The sequence below is a fragment of the Lithobates pipiens genome, unplaced genomic scaffold (genome assembly GCF_037356315.1).
Source record: "Lithobates pipiens isolate NorthernLeopardFrog02 unplaced genomic scaffold, aLitPip1_a1.2 Scaffold_13, whole genome shotgun sequence".
Classification (NCBI taxonomy): domain Eukaryota; kingdom Metazoa; phylum Chordata; class Amphibia; order Anura; family Ranidae; genus Lithobates; species Lithobates pipiens.
The window spans coordinates 130,935,090-130,960,123 of NW_027507718.1; the positions used below are offsets into that span (position 1 = coordinate 130,935,090).

The following is a 25,034-nucleotide window of genomic DNA, read 5'->3' on the forward strand; positions in this document are numbered from 1 at the left end:
TAGCAATGTGCATGCCTCTACAAATCTCTATACTCTCACTTTGATTAGTATATACAGTATTTATTCAATCCCAGGTTCTTTTTACTGATCTACAGAGGACTACTTAGCGCTCCATCTATGAGAAGTTAATACTGTCTTTAGCCTATGTTAAACATTTATAAGGATGATAAGCTTCAAGTTGTTTAATTACTACACTGTATGTTCATGTTTTGGCTAATGACTCTTATTTATTTTGCAATATAGCATTTTTGTTTATTTGTTGCCATGCGTATACAGTATCTCACAAAAGTGAGTGCACCCCTTACATTTTTCTAAATATTTTATTCTATCTTTTCCTGTGACAGCACTGAAGAAATTACACTTTGCTACACTGTAAAGTAGTGAGTGTACAGCTTGTATAACAGTGTAAAGTTGTTGTCCCCTCAAAATAACTCAACACACAGCCATTATTGTCTAAACCGCTGACAACAAAAGTGAGTACATTCCTAAGTGAAAATGTCCAAATTGGGACCAATTAGCCATTTTCCCTCCCCGGTGTCATGTGACTCATTAGTGTTACAAGGTCTCAGGTGAGAATGGGGAGCAGGTGTGTTATTATTGGTGTTAGCTCTATCACTCTCTCATACTGGTCACTGGAAGTTGAACATGGAACCTCATGGCAAAGAACTCTCTGAGGATCTGAAAAAAAAGAGAGTTCCTCTACATAAAGATGGCCTAGGCTATAAGAAGATTACCCAGACCCTGAAACTGAGCTGCAGCATGGTGGCCAAGACCATACAGCGGTTTAACAGGACAGGTTCCACTCAGAACAGGCCTCGCCATGGTCGACCAAAGAAGTTGAGTGCACGTGCTCAGCGTCATATCCAGAGCTTGTCTTTGGGAAATAGATGTATGAGTGCTGCCAGAATTGCTGCAACGGTTGAAGGGGTGGGGGAGTCAGCTTGCCAGTGCTCAGACCATACACTGCACACTGCAACAAATTGGTCTGCATGGCTGTCGTTCCAGAAGGAAGCCTCTTCTAAAGATGATACACAAGAAAGCCTGCAAACAGTTTTCTGAAGACAAGCAGACTAAAGAAATGGATTACTGGAACCGAGTCCCGTGGTCTGATGAGACCAAGATAAACTTATTTGGTTCAGATGGTGTGAAGCATGTGAGGTGGCAACAAGGTGAGGCATACAAATACAAGTGTGTCTTGCCTACAGTCAAGCATGGTGGTGGGAGTGTTATGGTCTGGGGCTGCTGGCACTGGGGAGCTACAGTGCATTGAGGGAACCATGAATGCCAACATGTACTGTGACATACCAAAGCCGAGCATGATCCCCTCCCTTTGGAGACTGGGCCGCAGGGCAGTATTCCAACATGATAACGACCCCAAACACACCTCCAAGACGACCAATGCCTTGCTAAAAATACTGAGGGTAAAGGTGATGGACTGGCCAAGCATGTCTCCAGATCTAAACCCTATTGAGCATCTGTGGGGCATCCTCAAATAGAAGGTGGAGGAGCGCAAGGTCTCTAACATCCATCAGCTCCGTGATGCCATCATGGAGGAGTAAAATAGGACTCTAGTGGCAACCTGTAAAGCTCTGGTGAACTCCATGCCCAAGAGGTTTAAGGCAGTGCTGGAAAATAATTATGGTCACAAAAAATATTGACACGTTGGGCCCAATTTGGACATTTTCACTTAGGGGTGTACTCACTTTTTGTTGCCAGTGGTTTAGACAGTAATGGCTGTGTTGAGTTATTTTGTGGGGGCAACAAATTTACACTGTTAGACAAGCTGTACACTCACTACTTTACATCATAGCAAAGAGTAATTTCTTCAGTGTTGTCACATGAAAAGATATAATAAAGTATTTACAAAAATGTGAGGGGTGCACTCACTTTTGTGAGATACTGTATTTGCCCTGAGGACACATAATTGTTTAATGTTCATATAGGCTGTAAAAATGCAGCCTACACAGATTTAGTTCAGCTCTACATGTACGTGTGCTTACACATCATACTGAGAATACAGAAAATGATTCACACTTGTAACACCGGCCTAATGCAGTTATATAATTTTTCACATAAAATGTTGCATGCCTGTGATCCATCAAGGGAATTTTTGTTTAAAACCCACTGCACATGTTAGTAGCAGCAGCAGCAATCACTAGTTCATGTTAGTTTACTACCCATACTACCTGTGTTTTCTCACAAAGCAAGTAGGAACACTTACCGCTTGTGCATATGCACTGTATGGACTTATAGGGAGTGCTAATGATGGGGTAAAGATTCCCAGCTGACCAACCATTTGTTGCATCCGGCGCAATGTTCTCTCCTTATCTGTATCCGCAAATTTAACCACAAGGCTGGATGAGGCACCCTGGTAGCATAGGGTAAAAAAGAGTATGACTGTTATTAGAGCAAAGAATGGACACATTACAAACATGTAGTTATGAACTGGTAATAAACAACTATGTTTATGTAGAATAAAAAGGTAATATAAAACAAGTATAATAAATTAGTTTACTTTAGAGTGGAACTCCAGGAATTGTCTTTATTGCCAACCTTCCTCCAACTTAGCATGATGTAACTAGCTTTATCTTATATCTGGAGGAATTCTTGAGATGCTAAAAAACACTGCACTACATACTACTTTATTTATGTATTTATGGATAAATGTAGCTGTGATTTTTCTGGGTCCTGCTCAAGCGGCTTTCCCCTCTGCACACTAAACATAAAGGGTCACTTGCTTGGCACTGCTGCAATTTATAGAACACCTTGTTCTTTCTTCAATGAATTCAATGCGTTCTCTGATTGATTGAGGTGAATATTATGAGATCGAGATCCTTTCTACTTTATCAAATTAGAAAATGCTTGGATTCACTGGAAAAATACAACATATTATTTTAATGGCAGTGGTGCCATAGGGGCCCCCCGTGTTTACTGCGCAGAGGGGAAGCTGATTGAGCAGGATCCAGAATAACGTGGTTATCACTGTATCTAATATGGGCTAGTACAGTAGTTTTCAGCACCCCCAGTGGCCCTCCAGGCATAGGGTATGGATAATTATACTGTGGGATGTCAGACTAATATAAGGTGACAATAAAGGTAAATCCTGGAGTTCGGCTTTAAGGGAAACCTGCATGGGAAGTAAGGTGAAGGCAGCCACTGCTGGCTTCTCCTTCCAACAATGCTAGATATTTTGCTGTCATGCTGACTGACCAAATGAATTACATATTTTAAGTCACCAATCTGAAACAAGTATGCAGATCAGGAGTTCTGAGTTTGTAGGTCAGTCACTCATAAGCTAAGTTACATGCAGCCGGCTAGCTAGCAATTTCAGAAGAAGGCCAGCAGTGATATCATACATATTTTTTTCAGTGTGGTTTTTTTTCAGTTGACTGAGGAGAGGTTTCTGTGTGGCCCGTAAGAAACAGCCAATCACTTTTCAATTACCTAGTGCTTGTTAGAAAAGGACCCAAGAGTTTGAATAAAATTTTGGTAAATTTGGTAATATATCTTTCTATCTTGCGATTTTTATAGACTGCTATATGTAATTGTACAATAGCTTAAAGCGGAGTTCCACCCAAAAGTGGAACTTCTGCTCATTTGTCTCCTCTCCCTCTCCTACCACAATTGCCACCTTTCGGGGGTTCCCTCCTCCTCCCTCCTCTTCTCCCTGTCGCCGGGCCGGTAGGAGAGAGGAGCGGGCCTCACGCATGCGCAGTAGGGGTTCCAACGTGAAGCTGTAAGGCTACACTGCCAGCTACCCTTACACGCAATGGTGGCAGCAGCACCCGGCAGCCGATGGAAACATCAGCTGCAGTGCCAACATCGCTGTACTCCAGGACAGGTAAGTGTCCTATTGTTAAAAGCCAGCAGCTGTAGTATGTGCAGCTGCTGGCTTTTAATTTTCTTTTTTTTTTTTGGGTGAAACACCGCTTTAACTACGTTGTTTAAGCAAGATATCGTTCTTTCTTAAAGATTTTTAGATTTTATTTTAATTTTTTTGTTAAAAGATCAGTAGTTCCATAAATAACAATTCAAATACAAACAAAATCTCTCAATTACAAAGATCAATGGCTTTCAAACATGTAGTTGGAAACATAGTTAAAAAACAATTATAGGCAAGGCAAATCAACAGAGTTTTGACATCATAGAAGCAATGTTTCACCAGCTATGCGTCTTCCTATCGTAGAGATTGTAGGTGAAGTGAAAGGCACAAGAGGCAACAACCATCATATTGGGAAAAATAGTGGAGGCTTGGCCTCCTTGTGTAGTTCTAAAAAGGTTAAATAAGTATCCATTGCAGAAATAAAAGTAAAAAACTAAGAAAAAGAGAGGGGAAACGCATCAGCCCATGCAAGACAAAGTAGAGCAAAGAAAAAAAGAAAGGGGGATAAGGAAAGAGAAAGAGAAAGTGTTGTTGGTATCGTCAGAAAAGGTGAGGAGGGCCGTCTCAGGACTTGCTAGTCAATAGATAGATATCTGATCCATGGATCTCACATCTTATCAAATTATGGAGGATGCAGGTAAGCTAAAGTAACCATAATCCAGTTAAGTTTCCTTAAAGAATTTTAAAACATTACCAGGTTGTTGCTTAGTGTGGCCTGGATATGCATAACTTACTGGCATTGTCTGACTTCCATGCAGGGCATGTATCGCTGCCTGAGCTTCAGCGTGAGACGAAAACTTTACAAAAGCACAGCCTAAAAAACAAAACAGTACAGAGTCTGCTAAGAATTCACTGTTCAAAAGTTAATATTATCATAGTTTAATGAATAAAATATGACTAACTACTTTCCACATACATACATACTGGCATAACACTGTAATCGGAGCTACGCCCTGTGTCCCTACATCCTTCCCTCAAACCTTAACTTAAAGCTGCCTCCTCAATTTCCCACCTGCTATGAAGGGTGCAGTGACTGTTTAATGTGTACAGAAGCAGTAATTTAGACAGAAAGCAGTGCTCTTCCATAGTGGTGGGGATATCAAGGAAAACACTGCATCAGAAATACCTTGCATGGCACAAAGGAATGGACATTCAAGCAAAGGCCTACAAGCCATGGGTCTTTAAAAGGTTGTGTAACCCAAGCCTTTTTTTTCTGAGATCAGCTAAAAGAACAGCCCACTTTCTGAACTTACCTTTGCTGCTTCCATCAGGCCCCCGTAGAACAGAACATTCCTCAATAGATCCAAATGCTTGAAACATGCTGGTCACCTCTTCTTCTGATTGTTGTTTGCTCAGCATCCCCACAAACAGTTTGCGGTCACCTACGGCCCAATATTAAAGTTAGTGCCAGCTGCCACATTCTATACTGGGGTTTACAGATGTATCTGACAATAATGAAAATGCCATTGGTGAAGGCGATATAAAAATATATTGGTGTTATATACTACAAGGGGCCTAGCAAGTGGGGTTTTCAAGACAGGCAGCACATTTCAATCCACCTAACAGTACTTTTCTTACCTCACATTGATTTAGCAAACAGTAATGGTGCACATATACAAGTTGATTACCTTGATAGATTAACCTGCTTTACACACAGGATTCCAATAACCATGAGATACATGTTGAAAAAATGACTCCTTCAACCAATGGATGTGTTCTGCACTGGTATAGTAGATACAGATGTGTGATGACCACCCATCTGTCAACCCCCAGTACAATCCAGATGTTCACCACTGAAGATGAATTCCAGGATCACTAATGATACATTAGGAACAAGGGTACCAAGACATTCATTGGAAAATGCAGTCATTGCACAACTGGACTTGTACATTTTGGCTTGTCACTACACAAATTTATGTCAGTTGCCCAAGCTTGTCTTTTCTAACCACTACATGGGAAATTATTTGCAGATTCTGTTACAATGGCACAAGATGATAACCGACCTGTATATGTGAAAATTTGTTGCCTGGAGGCCCATTAACAGTGGGCCTTATGTATCAACATGGTCTGACCTAGAAATTGAGTTATTCCCCAATAGCCATCAATCAGATTCAAACTTTTAAGGTAAACCTGATACTATTTGGTGGATAAAGAATAGCAATCCCAGTTTTTAGTAAGAACACTTTGATACATAGTATTTGCCCAATTCAAACACCTTAATTCACATCATGACAATCTATTTTTATGCCAATATAAAATGCCATTTATTACACTATTGACTTATATGCAGTACACTGAAAATGAACAGTAAATGACACAATATACTACACACTACACATGCAGGGTTTACTCATGCACATACAGCAACTTCACAACCACTGCAGATTGTAATACTGTGTTGAATGACATTCATATGACCAAAAAATGACAAATGTATTGACTGAACAATATGATAATCTCTCTACATATAACAGCGTGTACATATTCCTCAGGGTGATTAAAATGTATACATTTTCATGCAATTAGAATGGCATTATTACATCTACCACATGCCTGTGGACTTAACACAATAGCACGCACTCATGTGTAATTCATGCAGAGTGGCAGACAAATGTCAGCGACCCACTAAACATTCCACAATATTGTATTGACATACTACACACAGCTGATACAGACCCCCCTTTCTCCCCCACACACATGCTCCACAGAGCATCCTACTCCCTCTACCTCCCATCTTGCATGCTCTGTTGCACTCTCTCTCTCTCCACAAACCCCCTCCACACAGACACACACCAGGCCCCCCTCTCATCCCCAAGAGCCTCTCTTTTTCTTTCTCCACCCCCTGACTGGCAATTTCACATGCCGTCCAGCAACCACGAAGATGTGTGTCTGAAGCTGAAAGCATCATCTGGTTGCCATGACAATAGGCTGTGCCGCCACGCGGAGTGCCAGGATGGTAATGATGAATATTGCAAGGGTTTAAGGAGTGCTCAGCTGCTGCAGACAGTGGTGGCAAAATCAGGTCAGGGAGGCTTGGCTAAGCAGGGGGATGTTGGGACGCCTGACTATATAATGATGATGATAAGTATCCGTGCAATAATAAGAAGAATTTACCCTGTGCAATCTAGCAGTAAATGCATCTCTCTTGAACAATGCATGTTGCAAAATGTAATAGAGAATCCAGACATTCACATACACATGTATACTCATGATCACTCCTCAACTCACTTGAGTACATCAATGTTTAAAAAAAACCTCATAGCATAACTGACTACTCAGTATGCACAGTGATGCTGAGAAACATATAAAACAAGCACATCGCAACAGGCACTGACTACCGACACAATAATAATGAAAGCACTGTCCAGTATTACAATGATACACATAATGACACACACATATAATTACATCATCGTACAATAAGATGGTGCACAATAAAGACAGATTTTTAGATAATAGTGGTTCAAAACCAAGCCTTAGCTCTAATAAATCCAAATCTATAGAAAACAGCCATCTGAAATAAGAGAAAACATTGGAGAGGCCGGATTTAATCATGGATGATATTACAAATGTCTTGATTGAGAGCCACCAATCTGTCCATGAACCATGTTCAATGCTTTCAGCTATAAAATGATGATGAGTCTCCACACAGTGACAATGACCATGGCTCTCAGTATGATTCTGCAGTAATGAACATGCTGTGCTGTATAATGATACAGTGGAAATGCACATTGATGTTGAACACTCTGTGATCTAGGGTGTATAATAATCAATGTTTTACATGAACACACAGGCCCGCATGATGATGGTTCTCTGAACTCAGAGATTCAGGATTGCTTTGGAAGACACTGCTAAGCATTTTCCCAGTTCTGATTGGATACATACCTCCCCGACTTTCGCTGTCTGCGGGCTTCACCTGAATGGGCCGTGCCATCTGGAACCAGAGAACACGCGGGATAAATGACCCAGACTTTTATTTAATACTGAAAAATGTATAGTTTTTTTTTTTTTTATGCTTGTGCCACCTTGCACTAGCTCAAAAAGAAGGGTCATACTTGTCCTGCAAACATCAGACAGGCATAATTTATTCAGTGCCAAAGATATCATATATTTACAGTAATTTGGTCATTTTAAGTGATTTTTAAAACATTTGCAAAACGTGTGCAAAAAAAGTTCAGATTTTGATTTGTCATGACGATTAGAAGTAATTCCATGTCCAACATACATGTACCAAAATAAATATACCATTGTTTTTTTTTTTAAAGCGGAACCAAATTGCACCTGAGCACCACAAACTGAAAGCGCTATTTAATTCATTTTTAGTATTCAAAGCAAACTCACCCATCCATTAATATCTCCTTGCTTTAGTTTGTTGAAAAATCAATTTGAACCCTCCCATCACTGAAAGCTTTCATTTTCAATAGTCATCTTAAGTAAGGGCAGATGATTCATGTATCATTTACTTCCTGTAATCCATCTGCTCTTACCTCAGGAATGCAGGCAGGAGGGTGTGCTTAAGTGAGAAAAAAACCTCCTCCCCTCCTGGGATGTATGACATCATTTTGGCCTAGGCCAGAAACCAGGAAGTAAGTGAAAAATGCAAAAAATTTTTTTTTTTAAAACAAGTAAATGTAATAAACCTTCCTATCTATTTACTAATGCTAGCAGCATAAATAATAAATACAGTTAGTGTTGATTCAGAAAGTTTAGCTCCGCTTTAAGGCATTGTTGAATTCTGGGGTGATACACAAAGTGCAGGAATCCCTAATGTTTAGTACTATGGAGGAATTGCTTTTTGTCCCAATTCAATCTAAGATAACTAGCCCCAATAGGGTATCTGCAAATCCCACTTTGAGTCACGTTTTCCATATTTTGCACTGGAAGGCTGAAATGGTTGTGCTCAAACTACTAACTACTTACTAAAAGGAATAATTCTGTAAATTTAGGCTGTATCTGTGCTGCAAGAGAGCATTTCTGGATGAAATTAACCACAGAGGCATCCATTAATTTCCATGACCTCACCCATTATCCTAAAACAAGGGAGACAACCGTGGAATTATGTTGAAAATGATGGCATCTAAACACCTTCTGCAAATGCATACTGTACTTTACTGCCTATAGATCAGTGAAAACAAACAGATTGCTTAATGTGGATCAGTGTACTTTTGTATATTGGCTTTTTACATAAATAAATAAGGCAGTTCACACATTACCAAGTTCTACAGTATGCTACTAGAGATATGTATATGCAGGATGGATATATATTTGATGCATTCGGTGACCTGCACATTTAATATATTCTCTGTTTAGAATAGACTGATTGACAAAACACTAATCAACAGCTAAGAAAAAAAGAGTAAAATGCGGAATAAGTAATATTCATCATATTGCTGTGCTGCCCCGTGGTGCTGACCCAGAACACATCACCAATAAATAGGCTAGCTTGTCTCTCAAATACAGAATATGTATGAGCTGACTGTGCAAAACAGACAACCTACATAGCAGCTTGGAAATTCACCTGCCTAAAGTGACCTTTGACACATACCACTTTCAAAGCTTAAAGTGAACTGAAAGCTCTAAATGCTTAGTAAATGCTATTACTTGATTGTATTACATCCATAGTATGTGTTTAAGAAAATAAGCAATTATTGAACTTCATTTTGTTCATGACATCTTATTCTTCGCGTTCATGATGGAATGTTTATTGCTATTCTACATGGTTGACAGCTAAGAAATGTCATGCCAGTTCTGCTGATTGCTGCTATTCTTGGGATTGAAAGAAATATGGATAACATACCTAATACGGGCAACAGGAATACACACAATTGCAAGTTAAACATAGATTTCTGCATTGGCTCCGAATTTAATGTGTTACCTTTAATAGATTAAATAGCCCCAAGTATCCATAGGGACTGGTTAGTGTGTTTAGTCTGCATCATCTCTAGGGCTAATCACAATATTGGCTTCAGATCAGTGAGCTTGAATATGTGTAAGCCTATACCATGTGCAATTTGGATCTCATTAGAGAGCTAAAGAAAGAAAGTTCAGTGAACACATGGTTTCTACGCATGATAAAGTTAAGCAATAACAAATGCTACTGAAAAATAAATATACTTTTTTTCCTTAAATTGTATCATAAGCCAATATTTTTATTTTAGATTAGGATAGAGCAGTCATTGGTTAGAAACGTTGCCCTTTTATTGTTGTCTATATCCCCGTTGGGAGATTTATTCTCTCTCTGTTTGTCCTAAAGACCATTGTCACTCACTGGGACATAAAGTGAAGGAGAAATAAACAATTTAGCTGCCACTAGAACAAGAACATAGAAATAGGGACACAATTGGGGTTGCAATAACAGCTGTCCAAGAGGGGATTTTGCATGCCATGGAAAGATTTTTTTTCTCACTTTCCAGTTTTGTTTACAGAATAGGAAGTAAGAGTTCTCCATTGGGGTACAGATGGAAAAAAAGCACCTGATTTTGGTTTCACCATTGCCTCATTCATAATGAATAAATAGAGAAAGAGAACAAGAGCAATAATACTTTTCATGATTTATTATAACATCTCAGATTAATTCATGAACTGAAATGTCCCTCCCTCTGCTGAGAAGAAGCACTATGCCCCTGTCCAGTTTCTAGAAACCTGTTCCAAACAGCTCTGCAACAGGTGTCTGCGTGACTGTCACTTTTACCTACTCAGGACTCTAGGTGTCGCAGAGCCATCTCTAGCTGTAGCCTGATTTCCACAAGATAGAAGTCTGACTCTGTAAGCTTATTCTAAAAAACCCCCTCACAGTGCATAGGAATAAAGCATAAGAAGCCCCATCCTTAGGCTAGATTTCAGTTACTATGTGTGCTCCCCTACCTTTATGTCATGCACCATTCACTAAGACCACATCTCTCTTTACACATTTTGCATACCAATAATGTGGCAATGAAATATACATTTTTCATTCCTTTATTTAGGCTTATATAAGAATGTAAAGCAATAAATTATTGAAAAAGGGTTTGCCTACAAGCACCTTGAAGTTTTGCCAGTAAGGCCAACTAGGAACCAAACAACTACACTATTTTCTAGGTGCTGCATAGAAAAATAGGATTTTTATAACAGCTTACCTGTAAAATCCTTTTTTTTTAAGTACATCATGGGACACAGAGCCATAGTAGTTACTATGTGGGTTATAATTCACCTTCAGGTGATGGACACTGGCATGCCCTAAGACAAAGAGTGCACCTCCCTAATAACCCCTCCCACTGCTGGGAGTTCCTCAGTTTTGTAGCAAAGCATTACACGTGTATACCAAAGAAGGGAGGGACCTCTGTGTCCCATGATGTACTTCAAAGAAAAGGATTTTACAGGTAAGCTGTTATAAAAATCCTATTTTCTTATCGTATATCACGGGACATAGAGCCATAGTAGTTATGATGTGGGATTTCCCATAGCAATGCCAACTGGTGGAGTGCACTTTAACAGGAAAAGGAGGGATTTTCCTCCTTAAACCATAAGCTTGAACAATCGCTTGATGAATCCATTTAAAAATAGTACATTTTGACGCTGCCTGTCCTCTTTTAGGACTGTCAAACAAAACATCTGTTTTACTAATCTGAGCGGTCACTTTCAAATAGACCTTGACCGCTCCCACCACATCAAGAGAATGTAGCGACCTTTCTTTCACAGAATGAGGTTCTGGAAAAAATGGAGGCAGAACAATATCCTGGTTCAAATAAAAACTGGACACTACCTTTGGTAGCAAATTAGGATGAGGCCACAATACAACCTCATCCTAATGATTAATCAAATATGGCTCTTTACAAAATAGAGCAGCCAACTCTGGTGCTCTTCTAGCAGAAGATATGGCAATTAAGACAATTATTTTCCTCGTCAAGAGGACCAAGAGAATATCTTGTATTGGCTCAAAAGGCTGTTTCTGTAATGCCAACAGGACTAAATGCAAGTCCCAAAGGTTCAGGGGTGACCCAACTGGGGGATTAATCCGTGTTACCCCTTGAATAAAGTTACGAACCAGAGAGCGTGAAACAAGTGGTCGTTGAAAAAAACACTAATAAGGGCGACACCTGGCCCTTGATAGAACTCAAGGCCAGCTTAATTTCTAATCCCATTTGTAGGAATTCAAGGATCCTACCTATGACGTATTTCCTGGGGTGCCAACCCCTGGATTCACACCGGGTTACATATGCCTTCCAGACTCTATAGCATATGACTCTGAAGGCCGGCTTCGTAGCATTAACCAAAGTAGAAACTACTAAATCCGACAACTTTGAGAATGTGGGTCTCAATAGCGAAAACGTTAATTTTAGCGCTTGTAAGGTAGGATGGAATACCGGACCTTGCGAGAGAAGGTCTGGCCACAGTGGTAGGGTCAAGGGTCCCTTACCGCTATCTTTATGATCTCGGCAAACCAAGATCTCCTGGGCCACGCTGGAGCCACAAGAATCACCACCTTTCATTTTTGCTTGATCCTGCGTATTACGCATAGATCAGTGAAAACTGATCCCATAGAAAAAACCAAGGCATCTGTTCCGAATGCCATCGGATCCCCTGTCCTTGACACAAAGTAGACGATTTTGTTGCTGAACCTGGATACAAACAGATCCACACCCGGGACTCCCCATTTTTGACATATTGACAGAAAGATGTCGGGGTGAAGGAACCATTCTCCTGGGAACAATTCTTGGTGACTCAAGTAGTCTGCTTGCCAATTCTCTATCCCTGGAATGAAAATTGCTGATAAGCAAGGAATGTTGCTTTCTGCCCGAGAAAGAATATGATTCACCTCTCTGTGAGCCGCAGGACTTTTCGCGCCCCCTTGGTGATTGATATAGGCCCCTGATGTGGCATTGTTGGATTCGTTCCAGACAGGATAATTCCGCAGTCTGAGTGTCCAGGCCTATAGGGCCAGACAAACTGCCTGAATCTCTAGAATATTGATGGGCAAGGTCATCTCTGATTTGGACCATTTCTCTTGGACAGACACTTCTTCCAGGACTGCTCCCCAGCCCAAAAGGCTGGCATCTGTTGTTACCACCTTCCAGGTAACTGGTAACCAATTGAGGCTCTGACGCACTTCGAGAGATAAACGCATTGGGAAGTCCAGAGCTTGGACCTTCTTGTTCCAAGTTGACAGGATACTGTTTTGCAGCAGTCTTGAATGAAACGGCCTTGAAAGAAGCCACCATCTTCCCCAATAACTTCATGCAAAGTCGAATAGAAGGATTCTTCTTTGTTTTGACCAACTGAATCAGTTCCTTTATGGAACTGACCCTTTCCTGGGGCAAAAACACCTTGTTCTGAACTAAATCTATAATCAGCCCCAAGTACTTCAATCTCCTTGAAGGTTTTAAGGAGGATTTCTCTAGATTGAGAATCCAACCTAGGCATTCCAGGTAGCCAACTGCTTTGGTTTAAGTGAGCTACTGACTGATCTATCAAGAGTAGATCGTCTAAGTAGGCTAGTATTGTTATACCTTGAGCCCTTAGCCTGGCTAGACCAAACGAAAACTGAAAATGAAGATTTTCTACCTTGAAATTTAGAATATTCTGGTGAACAGGGAAAATGGGCACATGGAGATAAGTATCCTTGATCTCGATTGACGCCAGAAATTCTCCCCCTTGTAGGATGGAGACTACTGATCGGATTGACTCCATGCGAAAATAAGGAATATTCAAAAAACGGTTTAGATATATGAGACCTCAAATGGGTCTGACATCCCCGTTTGGTTATGGAACTGTGAAAAGTTTTGAATAAAGCACTAATCCTTGCTCTTCCAAGGGGACCACCGATATCACTCTTTGAGACAAGAGATGATCCAAAGCTAGAAAGAGAGACTTCTTTTCCACTGGATCTCTGGGAATGCTCGACCTGAGAAAACCAGGAGATGGGAACTCTAGTTTGTAACCTAGAGATATCAAGGAAGCCACCCATCTGTCTTGACATTGTTCCTGCCAGATCCTTGAAAACTGTAGAAGCCTTCTCCTCACTCGAGTGAGCGGGGGTGCCCCTTCATAAAGATGCTTTATTATTTTGTTTTGTAGGTTTCCTCCCCCAGGTCCTCTTTTAGCCCTGGGGTTTACCTCTTGCACTTGACAGAGAAGGCCGTTGTGACTGCCTGGAGGCTGATGCCCCTGGCACTGGAGAAGGAGCATGCCTAAAAGAAAAATGCTTAAACTTCTCCGGAAAAAGGGGACTTTTCCCATTAGAAATTCTTTGGATATACTTATCCAGATCGTCTTCAAATAACCATTCACCATGAAATGAGAAAATGGGCAAAAGCTTTTTGCATGTTGCTTTGGCCGACAAGGCTTCTGATATCCCGACCAAATCTTGGGCCTGCTGATCAGGAATAACCTGGAGTACCTCCATAAACTGTTCCTTTAAGGACTGAGATACTTCGATTGCTGCCAGCGCAGGCTGAACCTGTGAGCGAAATATTGTCTTTTTTAAAAGGAATTCCAACTTATCTGTTGGACCCTTTAGCATATGAGCATTGTCTACTGGACAATGTTTTTGTTTACAGAGGACATAGCAGCGTCAATTGCTGGAATTCCCCATTTCCTTATAAAACTCTTCCTCCATAGGATAAAGTATTGAAAACTTTTTTTGGAGGAATAAAACTGTTTATCTGGGTGCTCCCACTCAGAATACACAAGCTTTTTTAAACCATAAATGGATAGGAAAAGCCTGAACTGATTGGGGAGGCTTTAGTGAACCCAAACCAGAAGTGGGCTCATCGACTGACTACGCTGCTGCTAATAAAAATGTGGGGCGGACCAATTCAGTGAGAGATTGTTCCAACAACCTTTCCTGCAGACTTGATCTTTCCATATTAGGTTCTTTTGGAAGAGGAAACATCAGACTCTTCCTAGTCCCCTGAGAGAAATTCTGTATCTCTCGCTCCTTGTTCCTCAGCATGAGGGACCTGAGAAAATGGACGGGGACTTGTTACGCTTAGTCCCACTCTGGGATGTGATTAAGCATCAACTTTTTGCTCCAAACTAAAATGGTTGAAGAAAAAACCTCCTTAGTAATATACATAGGGGCTGCAGCATTAAGAGCAGCTGCAACACTTGCCCCTCCTGATGGCTCACTCTGACCAGCCATATTACTCTCAAGGGGAGGATGCCATCTTTACTGAGATGGTTCTAGGCTTCTGTGTGATTGTAGAAGTCTTTCTAGAACCCCTTTTGAAGTATTTTTATCCCCCTTCTGACCATAGCCCAATGCAAAAAGCAGAGGTACTACCAGAAGGAATGCATTCACTTGCTTGTGCAATAGTCCAGCTCCCTTGCTGCTATTAATGCCCAGCCTGATGTAGTAGTAAATGTGTCAATAGAAATGCCTGTGTCACCAAACCTTTAATATGCCAGCTTTGCTCTTGTGTCCCTCCAGAGCCTGCAACAGCAAAAATTGTACTCCTTCCCGTGCTGGAGGACGCCAATGCTGTGCTAAGCTACACCCCCCATCGCCTATGGCTCTTCTCTTTTTTTTAAAAAAAAGAGCTCTTTCCCCCATGCGAGCGCGGGCTCCGATCCTATGGGATCCGCAGGGAGGGAAGAAGGAATGGCGAGGAGGGGTCTGGAAGCCGCCGAGCAGCGTGCTGTTCATGCCATTTTATTTTTTCTATTTCTTGTAGAGCTCTTTCCCCAAGAAGAGGGGAAGAAAAAACAGCACAGGGGGGTGGGGAGAGGGAACCCCCCAGACTTACCGGAGGTCTTGCTGCTGGCTGGAGGAAGAGAAACCTGATTCTTCCTGGACACAATGTGGGCTCTCTGAGAAGCATGAGACGGTAAGTGCTCAATACAGCCCCCAGTGGTGACACATGTGCATGACAACACTTACTAAATTTAAAGGAGACATTCATAAGAAAATTTAAAAAATTTCTTAGAAAAATCCACTTACCTTTCCCACCACAGGGTTTTCTGTGGTAAACCAACAGACCCAATCTTCACCCTTCATGGTGGGTTCGGTTAAACCTTCAGGAGCTGGGGATCCTCGTAGGAAACCCACAATCCTGGACCTGTTATAGCACCACCGCCAGTAAAAACTTTATGGCCTTAATACCAAAAAGTACTGGATCCCGGTGTCCAGCTCTCTAAAGAGAAGTGTTACAGGCAAGACCTTGTTTCTTCAGATACGAGGCCCAGGTACCATTCAATCTGGCCAAAAAGACACTTTGAATGGATCCTGCTGGGTGGCTAGCCCCAGCAAGAATTGCTCCAATGGAGCTCAGCACATCTTCACTCTGACCAACACCTTAGACACTGGCGAAAAAACTGAGGAACTCCCAGCAGGGAGGGGTTATATAGTGAGTGCACTTTTTGTCTTAGGGGTTGCCAGTGTCCATCACCTGAAGGTGGCCTATAACCCACATAGTAACTACTATGGCTCTGTGTCCCGAGATGTACGATAAGAAATAATATAAGGTCAAAGCCATGTTTATACCGTTGGATTTCCGTTCTCCTCCATTAGCCCCCTCCATTTCTAGGCAGTGTATGCACTATATACATATCTGCTTCTATATTCAGCCTGATGCTCAGATTCTGGAAACTGCTTGGTACAATGTATATATATCAGAATAATACCTGCTTCTGTCTGATGAATCTGAAGTACTGTGGTCATTGAACTAAGTATACTCACGAACATCCTTTGTTTGAACTAAAATGGGAGTTCTGGAATATACTCATAGTTTTGCCCATTTGGGTCTTTTCACGAATCTAGTTATATTAAAGGCTAAGTTAGCCTTTTCCAGGAAATAGCCTATGCAGTGATGGGGACCCAGTAGATATGAAAAAAAACTGTGCAGTTTTGTAAAATTTTTATTAATTCTATCATCATACTTGTAGGCTCTTTGGGCCTCCTGGATGCAGGGCTGAAAACTTACAGTTAGCAATCCCCACATCTTGCCTCATTGCAAAGTATTGGACACTTACATACAACATTACAGAAGTAGCAACAAGGCAGGATGTGGAGATTGCTAACTGGGAGTTTTTCAGCCGGGCTTACTGGAAGGCCCAAATGGCCTACAAGTATAACAATAAAATGTAATGAACATTTTACAAAGAAGCATAGTTTTTAATACCTATTAGGGCCTTTTGACTGCATAAGCTGTTCTCTGGAAAAGGTGAACTTAGCCTTTTTTTTTTTAATCAACAAAAAGGTTTTTATTGATGGGAACACAAGGCATTACACAGTAAAAATAAAAGGAAAAAACAAAACTAAAGTAAGAAATAAACAAAGTATTAAATAATAAACCAACCATTGGCTTTTCTCCGTGGCTCAGATCCGAACTTAGCCTTTAAGGCTAGGTTCACTCTTGAGCTTCTTGAAGGGCTCTTGGAGCGATTTTTTGTATGTTTGAAATCACATTAAATTTTTCGGTGTTTTAAGGCTTGAGCTTCTTAATGTAGCCAATGTAAAGCTAGTTATTAAGAAAAGAAAGGGCATGAAGTTGCATGAATAATGTGTTACATGCATTTTCAGTGTCTTTTGGGATCTCCAATTGAAGTGTATAGCAATCCAAAACACGTGAGAAGCTCGTTACTTTTTTCAAGCTTCAGACATCAAGCTTCATCCAATCACTTCATACATTAGTCACTGATGCAGACTTGCATCTGTGGATGTGGAGGCTTAGTGGCTCAGATTATGTGGATCTCTCTTAGTATACTCTGTACTGTTCTTTGTTCGGTACACTCAAAAATAATGAATTTTTGACTTGGTCTTGTCTAGATCTCAAAATTTATTGTAACTCTACTTCCCTGTTACAGTATTATTTACACTGCCAGTTTTTGCCAGTAGCGAAAGAGACTAAGGGTCAAATTTGATTTCACACAGCTGGAATGTCATAAAAAGCTATGTGGCATAGCGCTGCGGTTTTCAATTATAGGCGATGACAACCATGGCAGTTGAATAGATTTCTTGACAGTGGGATGAGGGCTGCGTATTGTTTGAGGCAGTACAGATATAAGTTTGATATATAGACGTCTGACTGGAGAGCTGAGTTTGCAGGTGTAATATACAGGACAATGGGTGTAGTGTAATTTATATCTGTCTTCTATAGCTGCATGTAGCGATATTAGTGAACAGACAGAGTAACAAATTTTGACATGTAAGGTTAATTGGTATGTGTACGAAGGATTTGCTGTCTATAATGGAGGAACTGTGGATTATTTGGGAAGTTATAAGTATTGGGGTTGAGTATAACAAGGATGAATTCATGGTGTGAAAAGTAAGGTTTTATTTAAATTAGTAAATCTGTTCCTAGTATTGAAAAGGACAGTTAAAAGCTTAGTTTATCTTCTGACCATGTATCACACATATTTAGGGTATAACATTACGCAGCCCACCACCCATAAACTGCCCACCCACTCCACTTACCTGAACCAACTGGCTAATTAATTGGCAGATCCATTCCCAGGGGTTTGTGAATGGAAAGCCAATGCAGCAGAGGAACTCATAGATTGCACCAACACAAATGTGGTTATGTCATAGCACTTTTAGTTTATTGTTTGCTTCCACCAGCCTCATTGTGGTAGGCAGTGGTGGAATTATCAGGGTCGCAGCAGTCACATTTGTGACTGGGCCCTGCAGTTCCGCTAATTCAGGGGGCCCCCCCACCCATCAGTCTGCCAATGTGAGGGGGCCCATCTGTCTGCCAGTTCGCTCTGCCGGGGGTGGGGGGCTTTTGCCAGGGAGGGAAGAGAAGGCAGAGCTGAGACTGTGGACATGGACTGCTCCGGCCTATCCAGCGAGAATGAAGGAAGGCGGGGGCAGTCACTGAAAAAGAAAGTCAGCTGACCAGCACACACCAATCGAGTGAAGGGGGAGGAGCTCTCTCCTCTGTGACTGCCAGGGATCCCCCTGAGGCAAAGGCATCCCTGGGCTGCAGGCACCGTGTGACAGAATTCTGAGGAGGAATCGATTGCTTGACCTAAGTAAGTGACAAATTGCCAGTGCAATCGATCCCAACCTCCTCTTACTGATCCCTCAACACCACCGCTGCCACCCCCTCAATATTACTGCTGCCATCCCCCCTCAACACCACCACTACCACCCCCCCAACACTACCGCTGCCACCGCCTCAACACCACCACTGACACCCCCCAATGCTACCGCTGCCACCCCCCCTCAACACCACCACTGACACCCCCCCACCACCACTGCTGCTACCCCCCTCAACACCACCGCTGCCACCCCCCTCAACACTAATGTTGCCATCCCCCCTCAACACCACCACTGCCACTCCCCCAACACTACTGCTGCCACCCCCCTCAACACCAGCGCTGCCACCCTCCCCCAACACTATTGCTGTGATCCCCCCTCAACACCACCACTGCTACCCCCCCAACACTACTGCTGCTCTTAAACGAAAGACCACCTCTCCACCCCTCATTTTTGGATTTTTTTTCATATCCTCTTGTGCAGCGAGCCCCCTCGCTGTCTTCTGGGACCTGTGTGTGTCCCAGAAGACAGCTGGTTATTCACAAACTGCAGCGCGACTCACGCATGTGCAGTAGGAAACAGGCAGTGAGCCGCAAGGCTCCACTGCCGGTTTCCCTTAGTTAGGATGGCAGCGCCTGCAGGGGGCCGACATCACAGGCTCCATGGACAGATAAGTGTCCTTAATAAAAATCATCAGCTACAGTGTTTGTAGCTGTTGACTTTAAAAAAAAAAAAAATTTGAGTGTAGAACACCGCTTTAGGGCAAAACAAATATTTAGACTTTAGAACAATTTTAATATTCTGTATATTTACTTTATGCTTGTGTAACTGATTAAGGCCCCTATCACACACACAGACATTATGTCCGTATTTCATCCATCCGTTTGCGGATGAAATACGGACATACATGCATCCCTATGGGATAGCGGGTGTCTGCGGATGAAACTCCATTTCTAGGTTGTGTTTTCTTAGGCCCCTCTCACATGGGACGAATCAGTAATGATCCGCCCCGTGATGATCCGCTCGCTCAGCGGGGATCGCTCCATTGTCCCCGCTGAGCCGGCGGCGGACAGGGTGGTCTCCGCACACTGTGCAGGGACCGCCCTGTCAGCTCTCCGCTCTCCTCTATGGGGATCAGATGAGCACGGACCGTCTGTCCGTGTTCATCAGATCCGCTCTGCAGACGGATAGAAAAATAGGATTTTCCTCCGTCTGCAGAATCGGACAATAGCGGAGGCGGACAATAGCGGGTGTCTGCGGATGTTCATCCGCAGACACCCGCTATCCCATAGGGATGCATGTATGTCCGTATTTCATCCGCAAACGGATGGATGAAATACGGACATAATGTCCGCGTGTGTGAAAGGGGCCTTATTGTCATTGAGCAATACTCCCTTTTCCATGCTTCAGTTTTAATCAGCTCCACTGAGGTTGCAAAGAAATCATTGTAAGTGCAATGATTCTTAGTCAATGCATTAACACTGGCACAGTGGGCATGGGACCTTGGGAATCTCCCATAATTCCGTCGTATAGGTATTACTATAGATCCCAAAGAGATTATTTTGTACTGGTGCTTCTAGGTTTATCACTTCTTTTTGCCTGTGTTTATGTGTATTGTATTAGTATCTGTTTACTGTAATTGTCCATTTTGTTGGATGAATGAGTAGTAGATGGTGGATAAGTTGAAAGAATGTTTTTCCTGGTGTGTTAGCTTTGTAAATTTTGCCTAATATCTTCACTGAAAAAATAGTTTAAATAATCAAGGTCAATGACAGAAACACCTAGTCAAATGACATCTTGAAAAGACTTGTCCTTCACTCGACTTGTCCTAAAAAAATCACAATATTTTCTTTTCACTGCAGGACTCATTTGATGTGGAATAAGGTTGTTCAAAAGGGATTTGAAAAGACCTCCACAGTAATAAGAATGCACCACTCCATGCCACAACCATGGCCACAATTACAGCTTTGGTAGGTGGCAACAACTCCAGGTGTATCCCAACAATAACCAAATCCACAATAAAAACGCACAAAATGAAGACCACACACCACACCATTTCACAAAGAATAACTTTTTTAGGTTAAATGGGCACAGTCACTCAAAATGTTTTAGAGGGGGAAACCTGGTGGGGTGAGAGAAAATTCCACCTAATAAAAAGAGCATAATGTGTGGCCTGTATTTGATGGATTTTTACAGAAATTTCTGAGGGTTGAACAGGAAAAACTATTCAAGCTCCTGTGAAAATAAAGGGTTGTCTATCAATATAGGTCTCCTCTTTTGCACTTGATATCATCTTCATTCATACGTCTACTATAAGAAAAGTACTTGACAATAGCAGTGCTGGAAAAAAAAAATCAATGCTGACTGTAACATATTGGCCAGAAATATAAATTTGAAAGTTCTACAGCACTACTTGAACAATAATGACATCTAAAAAAATAAGAAATTGTTAAGTGTTTGCCAAATTTTTGGAATGGGTTTGTGTAAGCCTTCTTTGTGTCCAGCGGTGGAATGTGGACTTACTCAAGGGCCGAAGTCCAGTTTTTGGTATGGATGTCCAAAAGGAGGTTTAGACTCTACTATGTGACACTAGTAGGAAGCAGTTGAGAACAAGAAGCACTGAATCATCAGGCAAGAGTACAAACCAGAAAAACAACCACAGATAGGAATGGGGTGAAAACAAGAGCAGCAACTAGATTATACAACATTTCAAACAGTATCCACAGAGGAACTGGCTGACTGCAAGGATAACCAGTGACTGGCCATGAAAGGTTCTTTACAGTTTTACAGTTATGGATAAAACAAAACACTGCCTATCAACACAAAAACATCATCACAACTGTAAAGCATACTGTAAGGAGTTAATGATCTTGCATTACTTTGCTGCCTCAATGCCTTACAGTCATTGAAGAAGTAATGACCTCCAAGCTATCAGGAAATTCTATAGCAGAATGTCAAGGCATCTGTCTGGGATCTAAAAACTCAACAGAAGTTGGGTCATGCAGCATGACAACAGTCTACAAAGGCATAAATTACCATCGGAGTCATTAAAACAGCAGAAATGATATGCTTTAAAATGGCCCAGTCCTGACCTCAGGGTCAACGTTCTATTGTAATGCCAGGGTTCTAATCAAAGCAATGGGTCTCAAACATCTACATGAATCTAAACAGGGTTGTAGAAAAGAATGGGCCAAAAAAAAACTCCTAACTGCCAAATCTCTCTGCCTCAACAGAGAGTTATTATTTGCTTTTCCATCATTATCCTTAGTTGTCTTAACCATTAGATCAATAACAGATATGGTAATGAAATATGTGTGTGTTATCTGTTAAATAAGATTAGCTTGCATTTATTATAATGAGACAGATTGAAGATCACATCATATTGTAAGAGCCATTGATGCAGAAATCCAGAAGTTCCCAAGGGTTCACAAATATGTGCTTATATCTCAAAATGGTGTAGGTACATTTTTTTTTTTTTACAAACATGCCATATATACAGTATATATATATATATATATATATACAAACCGTATATGTATAATTTATGTAACTTATATAACTACAAATTACACAGAACTACATGCAACTCCCTGAGTATTTCAAGGCTGTCAGTCCCACTCTCTTGCTTCCTCATTTCTCTCACTGTCAAAACCTATCTCTGCCTCTTTCTGTCTGTTTGTGTATGTCTCTGTGCTCTGCCCGGGGCTTTGCATCTGTCTCTCTGTATTTCTGTGTCACTGGCTCTGTACTGTATCATTTTGGTCTTGTTCCTTTGTCACTCTGCTTGCTCTATGTATTTAGTTCATCTTAATTCTCTAGTAATTTCATCTTTCTTTTTTTTTTGTTTGTTGCATTTGCTGTTTAGATCTTTTCTTGGCTTTTCCTCTCAATTAGTCATTCTTTCAGCCTCTGGAAAGGCCGGCCTGTGCCCCTCTATGCTAGAATTATCCCTGTGTAGAGAGCTGGTCCCCAGCTGTTGTCTCCCAGGAGCACATACGGACCCCTGTAATGCTCGGAACTGTCCTTCTACCCAAGCTCTGGGAGATCCTCCAGTCTAACAGATGTATCCTTGCTTCATTGAGGGGAAAACATAGCTCACAGATGCTAGGGGTGGGCAATACAAACAGTGGGGTGACAGGAGAAATCTGGATCCCCTTACAATGAAACACAGCGGCTGTTCATTCTCGAATGTATAGAATAGGTGTCTAATCATGGTAGATAATACACAGGGGCATGCCGTGTTTTATCATACAACTACAGATACTAAAGGACATAATATAATGACCAGATGGATATATACATCCCTTAATCATATATCATACAGAAGGCTTTGCAAAATGTATAAGGCTTATGGCGTATTTGTTCCATACTTTACATATGGAAAATGCTGAGCAATGCATGTACATCTATATCTTTTGCAGAATAACAGTAAATCTGCAGATCAGTGTTTAGAACACATATATGCTCAGACAGACATATAAACTCCAGGCTACCCCATACTTTCCCCTCCCCCAGACCTGTCACTCCAGCTATAACAGCACCTCTCTGAAAAGGATGGAGTTACCATAGAAACGGCTATTCACCGCACGGAACCTGACATTTGCTGTCGTCGTGGCAACCAGCACTTAGAGGCACACGCCACTTGTACCTCGTTTTTTTTTTTCAGTTTCTGTGTGTATGCATTTGTGTGTAAAATCCACAGAAGCTGACACTCTATGACAGCGATAAACAGTGAGGGGAATCCTTAGACATGCATACACTTTTCATCAGCAAAACAGAGCCACATTTATATACACAACACCATGAAAAAAATGCACTGTCAGAGCACATTATAAACAGAATCCATGTGGAAAAATGGATAAAAGTAGCTATGTTACATAAATATTTTGCCCTATTTCCCAAAGTGTACATTGAATTTCTATACATCTTCTCTATTTGCTTTGTAAATGAGCAGCACACAACTCCCTCCCAGACAATACTTTAGATTCACAACAGCTTAAAGGAGAAATGATCCATGTTATTTTGCTGGTATAACATTGTCCAACATAATAAGAACCACAATATCATGTTTATCAAATATCAAATGCTGCTACTGGTCTCTTGCTATATGTAATTTCGCCGTCCAATAAAGAGAACTATAGGCGTAAAATAATTAGTTGCTTTTTAGTAGTATTGTTATGTTATCATGGCCATCCATGTATTTCAATAAAGCAACTGTTTCATAATAAAAATAGATTGCACTAAATTATTGAAAACTATTGCACTAAATGAGCTGAATATTTTTTTGGGGGAAAACTGTTTTGAGCAAAAGATCACAAGATACAGCTGAAGTTCTAAGTGATCCTTCTATTAATGTTCTTCAGCAATACTTGTTTTGAAAGTGCCAGGCTAAAGACATAATATAATCTTCATATTTAATACTCTTCTACTAGTAGGAGTTGTAAGGGCAGCGATCTGTGAAGGACAGTCAGTGCTTCCCTGTAGTTAGCCATGAACGAGTTCAATGTATTTTTAAAAATAATCTCTTAAATATGCTCTTGGCTTACTTTCAGACCACCGCCCTGCTAGATATACCTGAAAAAACTCCACAAGCCATCAGGGCCTAAACACTTTTCTAGACATAGCAGTTCCATGCAAGATAGTTTTGAGCCTTGTACACACAATCGGATTTTCCGCAGACAAAACCTCTGACTTTTATCCCAAGGACATTGGCCAAAAACTTGTCTTGCATACAAACGGCACACAATTTTCTGCCAACTAACACGAACGTAGTGACGTACTAGATGTACTACAAGCTGATAAAGAGGAAGTTCAATTGTCAGGCGCCACCCTTTGGGCACATTCTGCTAATTGAGTGTTAGTAGAAGTTTGGTGAATGTTGATTCGCACTTTTCATTTTGTGCTTTTCATTTCGTGTTTGTTTCTGAATGGCCATTCGTCAACCAGACATGTTGTGGAATCAGAGGAGATAACGTGTTATTTATTATTGGCCTTGGAGTTATTGCTTTGACCTAAGTCCAGTCCAGGAACAGGAGGAGGGGGATTTCTTGGACCCAAAATTGGTTGCTTTATTAATTGTGACCAATTATGTCATATGCCTTTGCTGCGGGAGCTCCAGGAGAATAATTCAGATGATTTTCGGAATTATCTCCAGATGACGGACCCCTGCTTTCACCAGCTCTTGGCATTGTTGAC

General features: G+C 41.3%; 1 protein-coding gene across 2 annotated transcripts in view; it reads right to left on the reverse strand.

Annotated features, from left to right (window-relative positions):
* Positions 1-25,034, reverse strand: part of CELF5 (CUGBP Elav-like family member 5) — a 216,448-nt gene that overhangs the window by 36,813 nt on the left and 154,601 nt on the right. The window contains exons 3-6 of one of the 2 annotated variants that reach the window (XM_077475580.1): positions 7,769-7,817; positions 5,137-5,265; positions 4,618-4,697; positions 2,222-2,368 (exon numbers count right to left, since the gene is read on the reverse strand). In XM_077475580.1, the coding sequence (XP_077331706.1) occupies positions 2,222-2,368; positions 4,618-4,697; positions 5,137-5,265; positions 7,769-7,817 (405 nt within the window). The remainder of the gene's footprint in view (positions 1-2,221; positions 2,369-4,617; positions 4,698-5,136; positions 5,266-7,768; positions 7,818-25,034) is intronic. The other variant, XM_077475581.1, reaches the window with a different exon arrangement.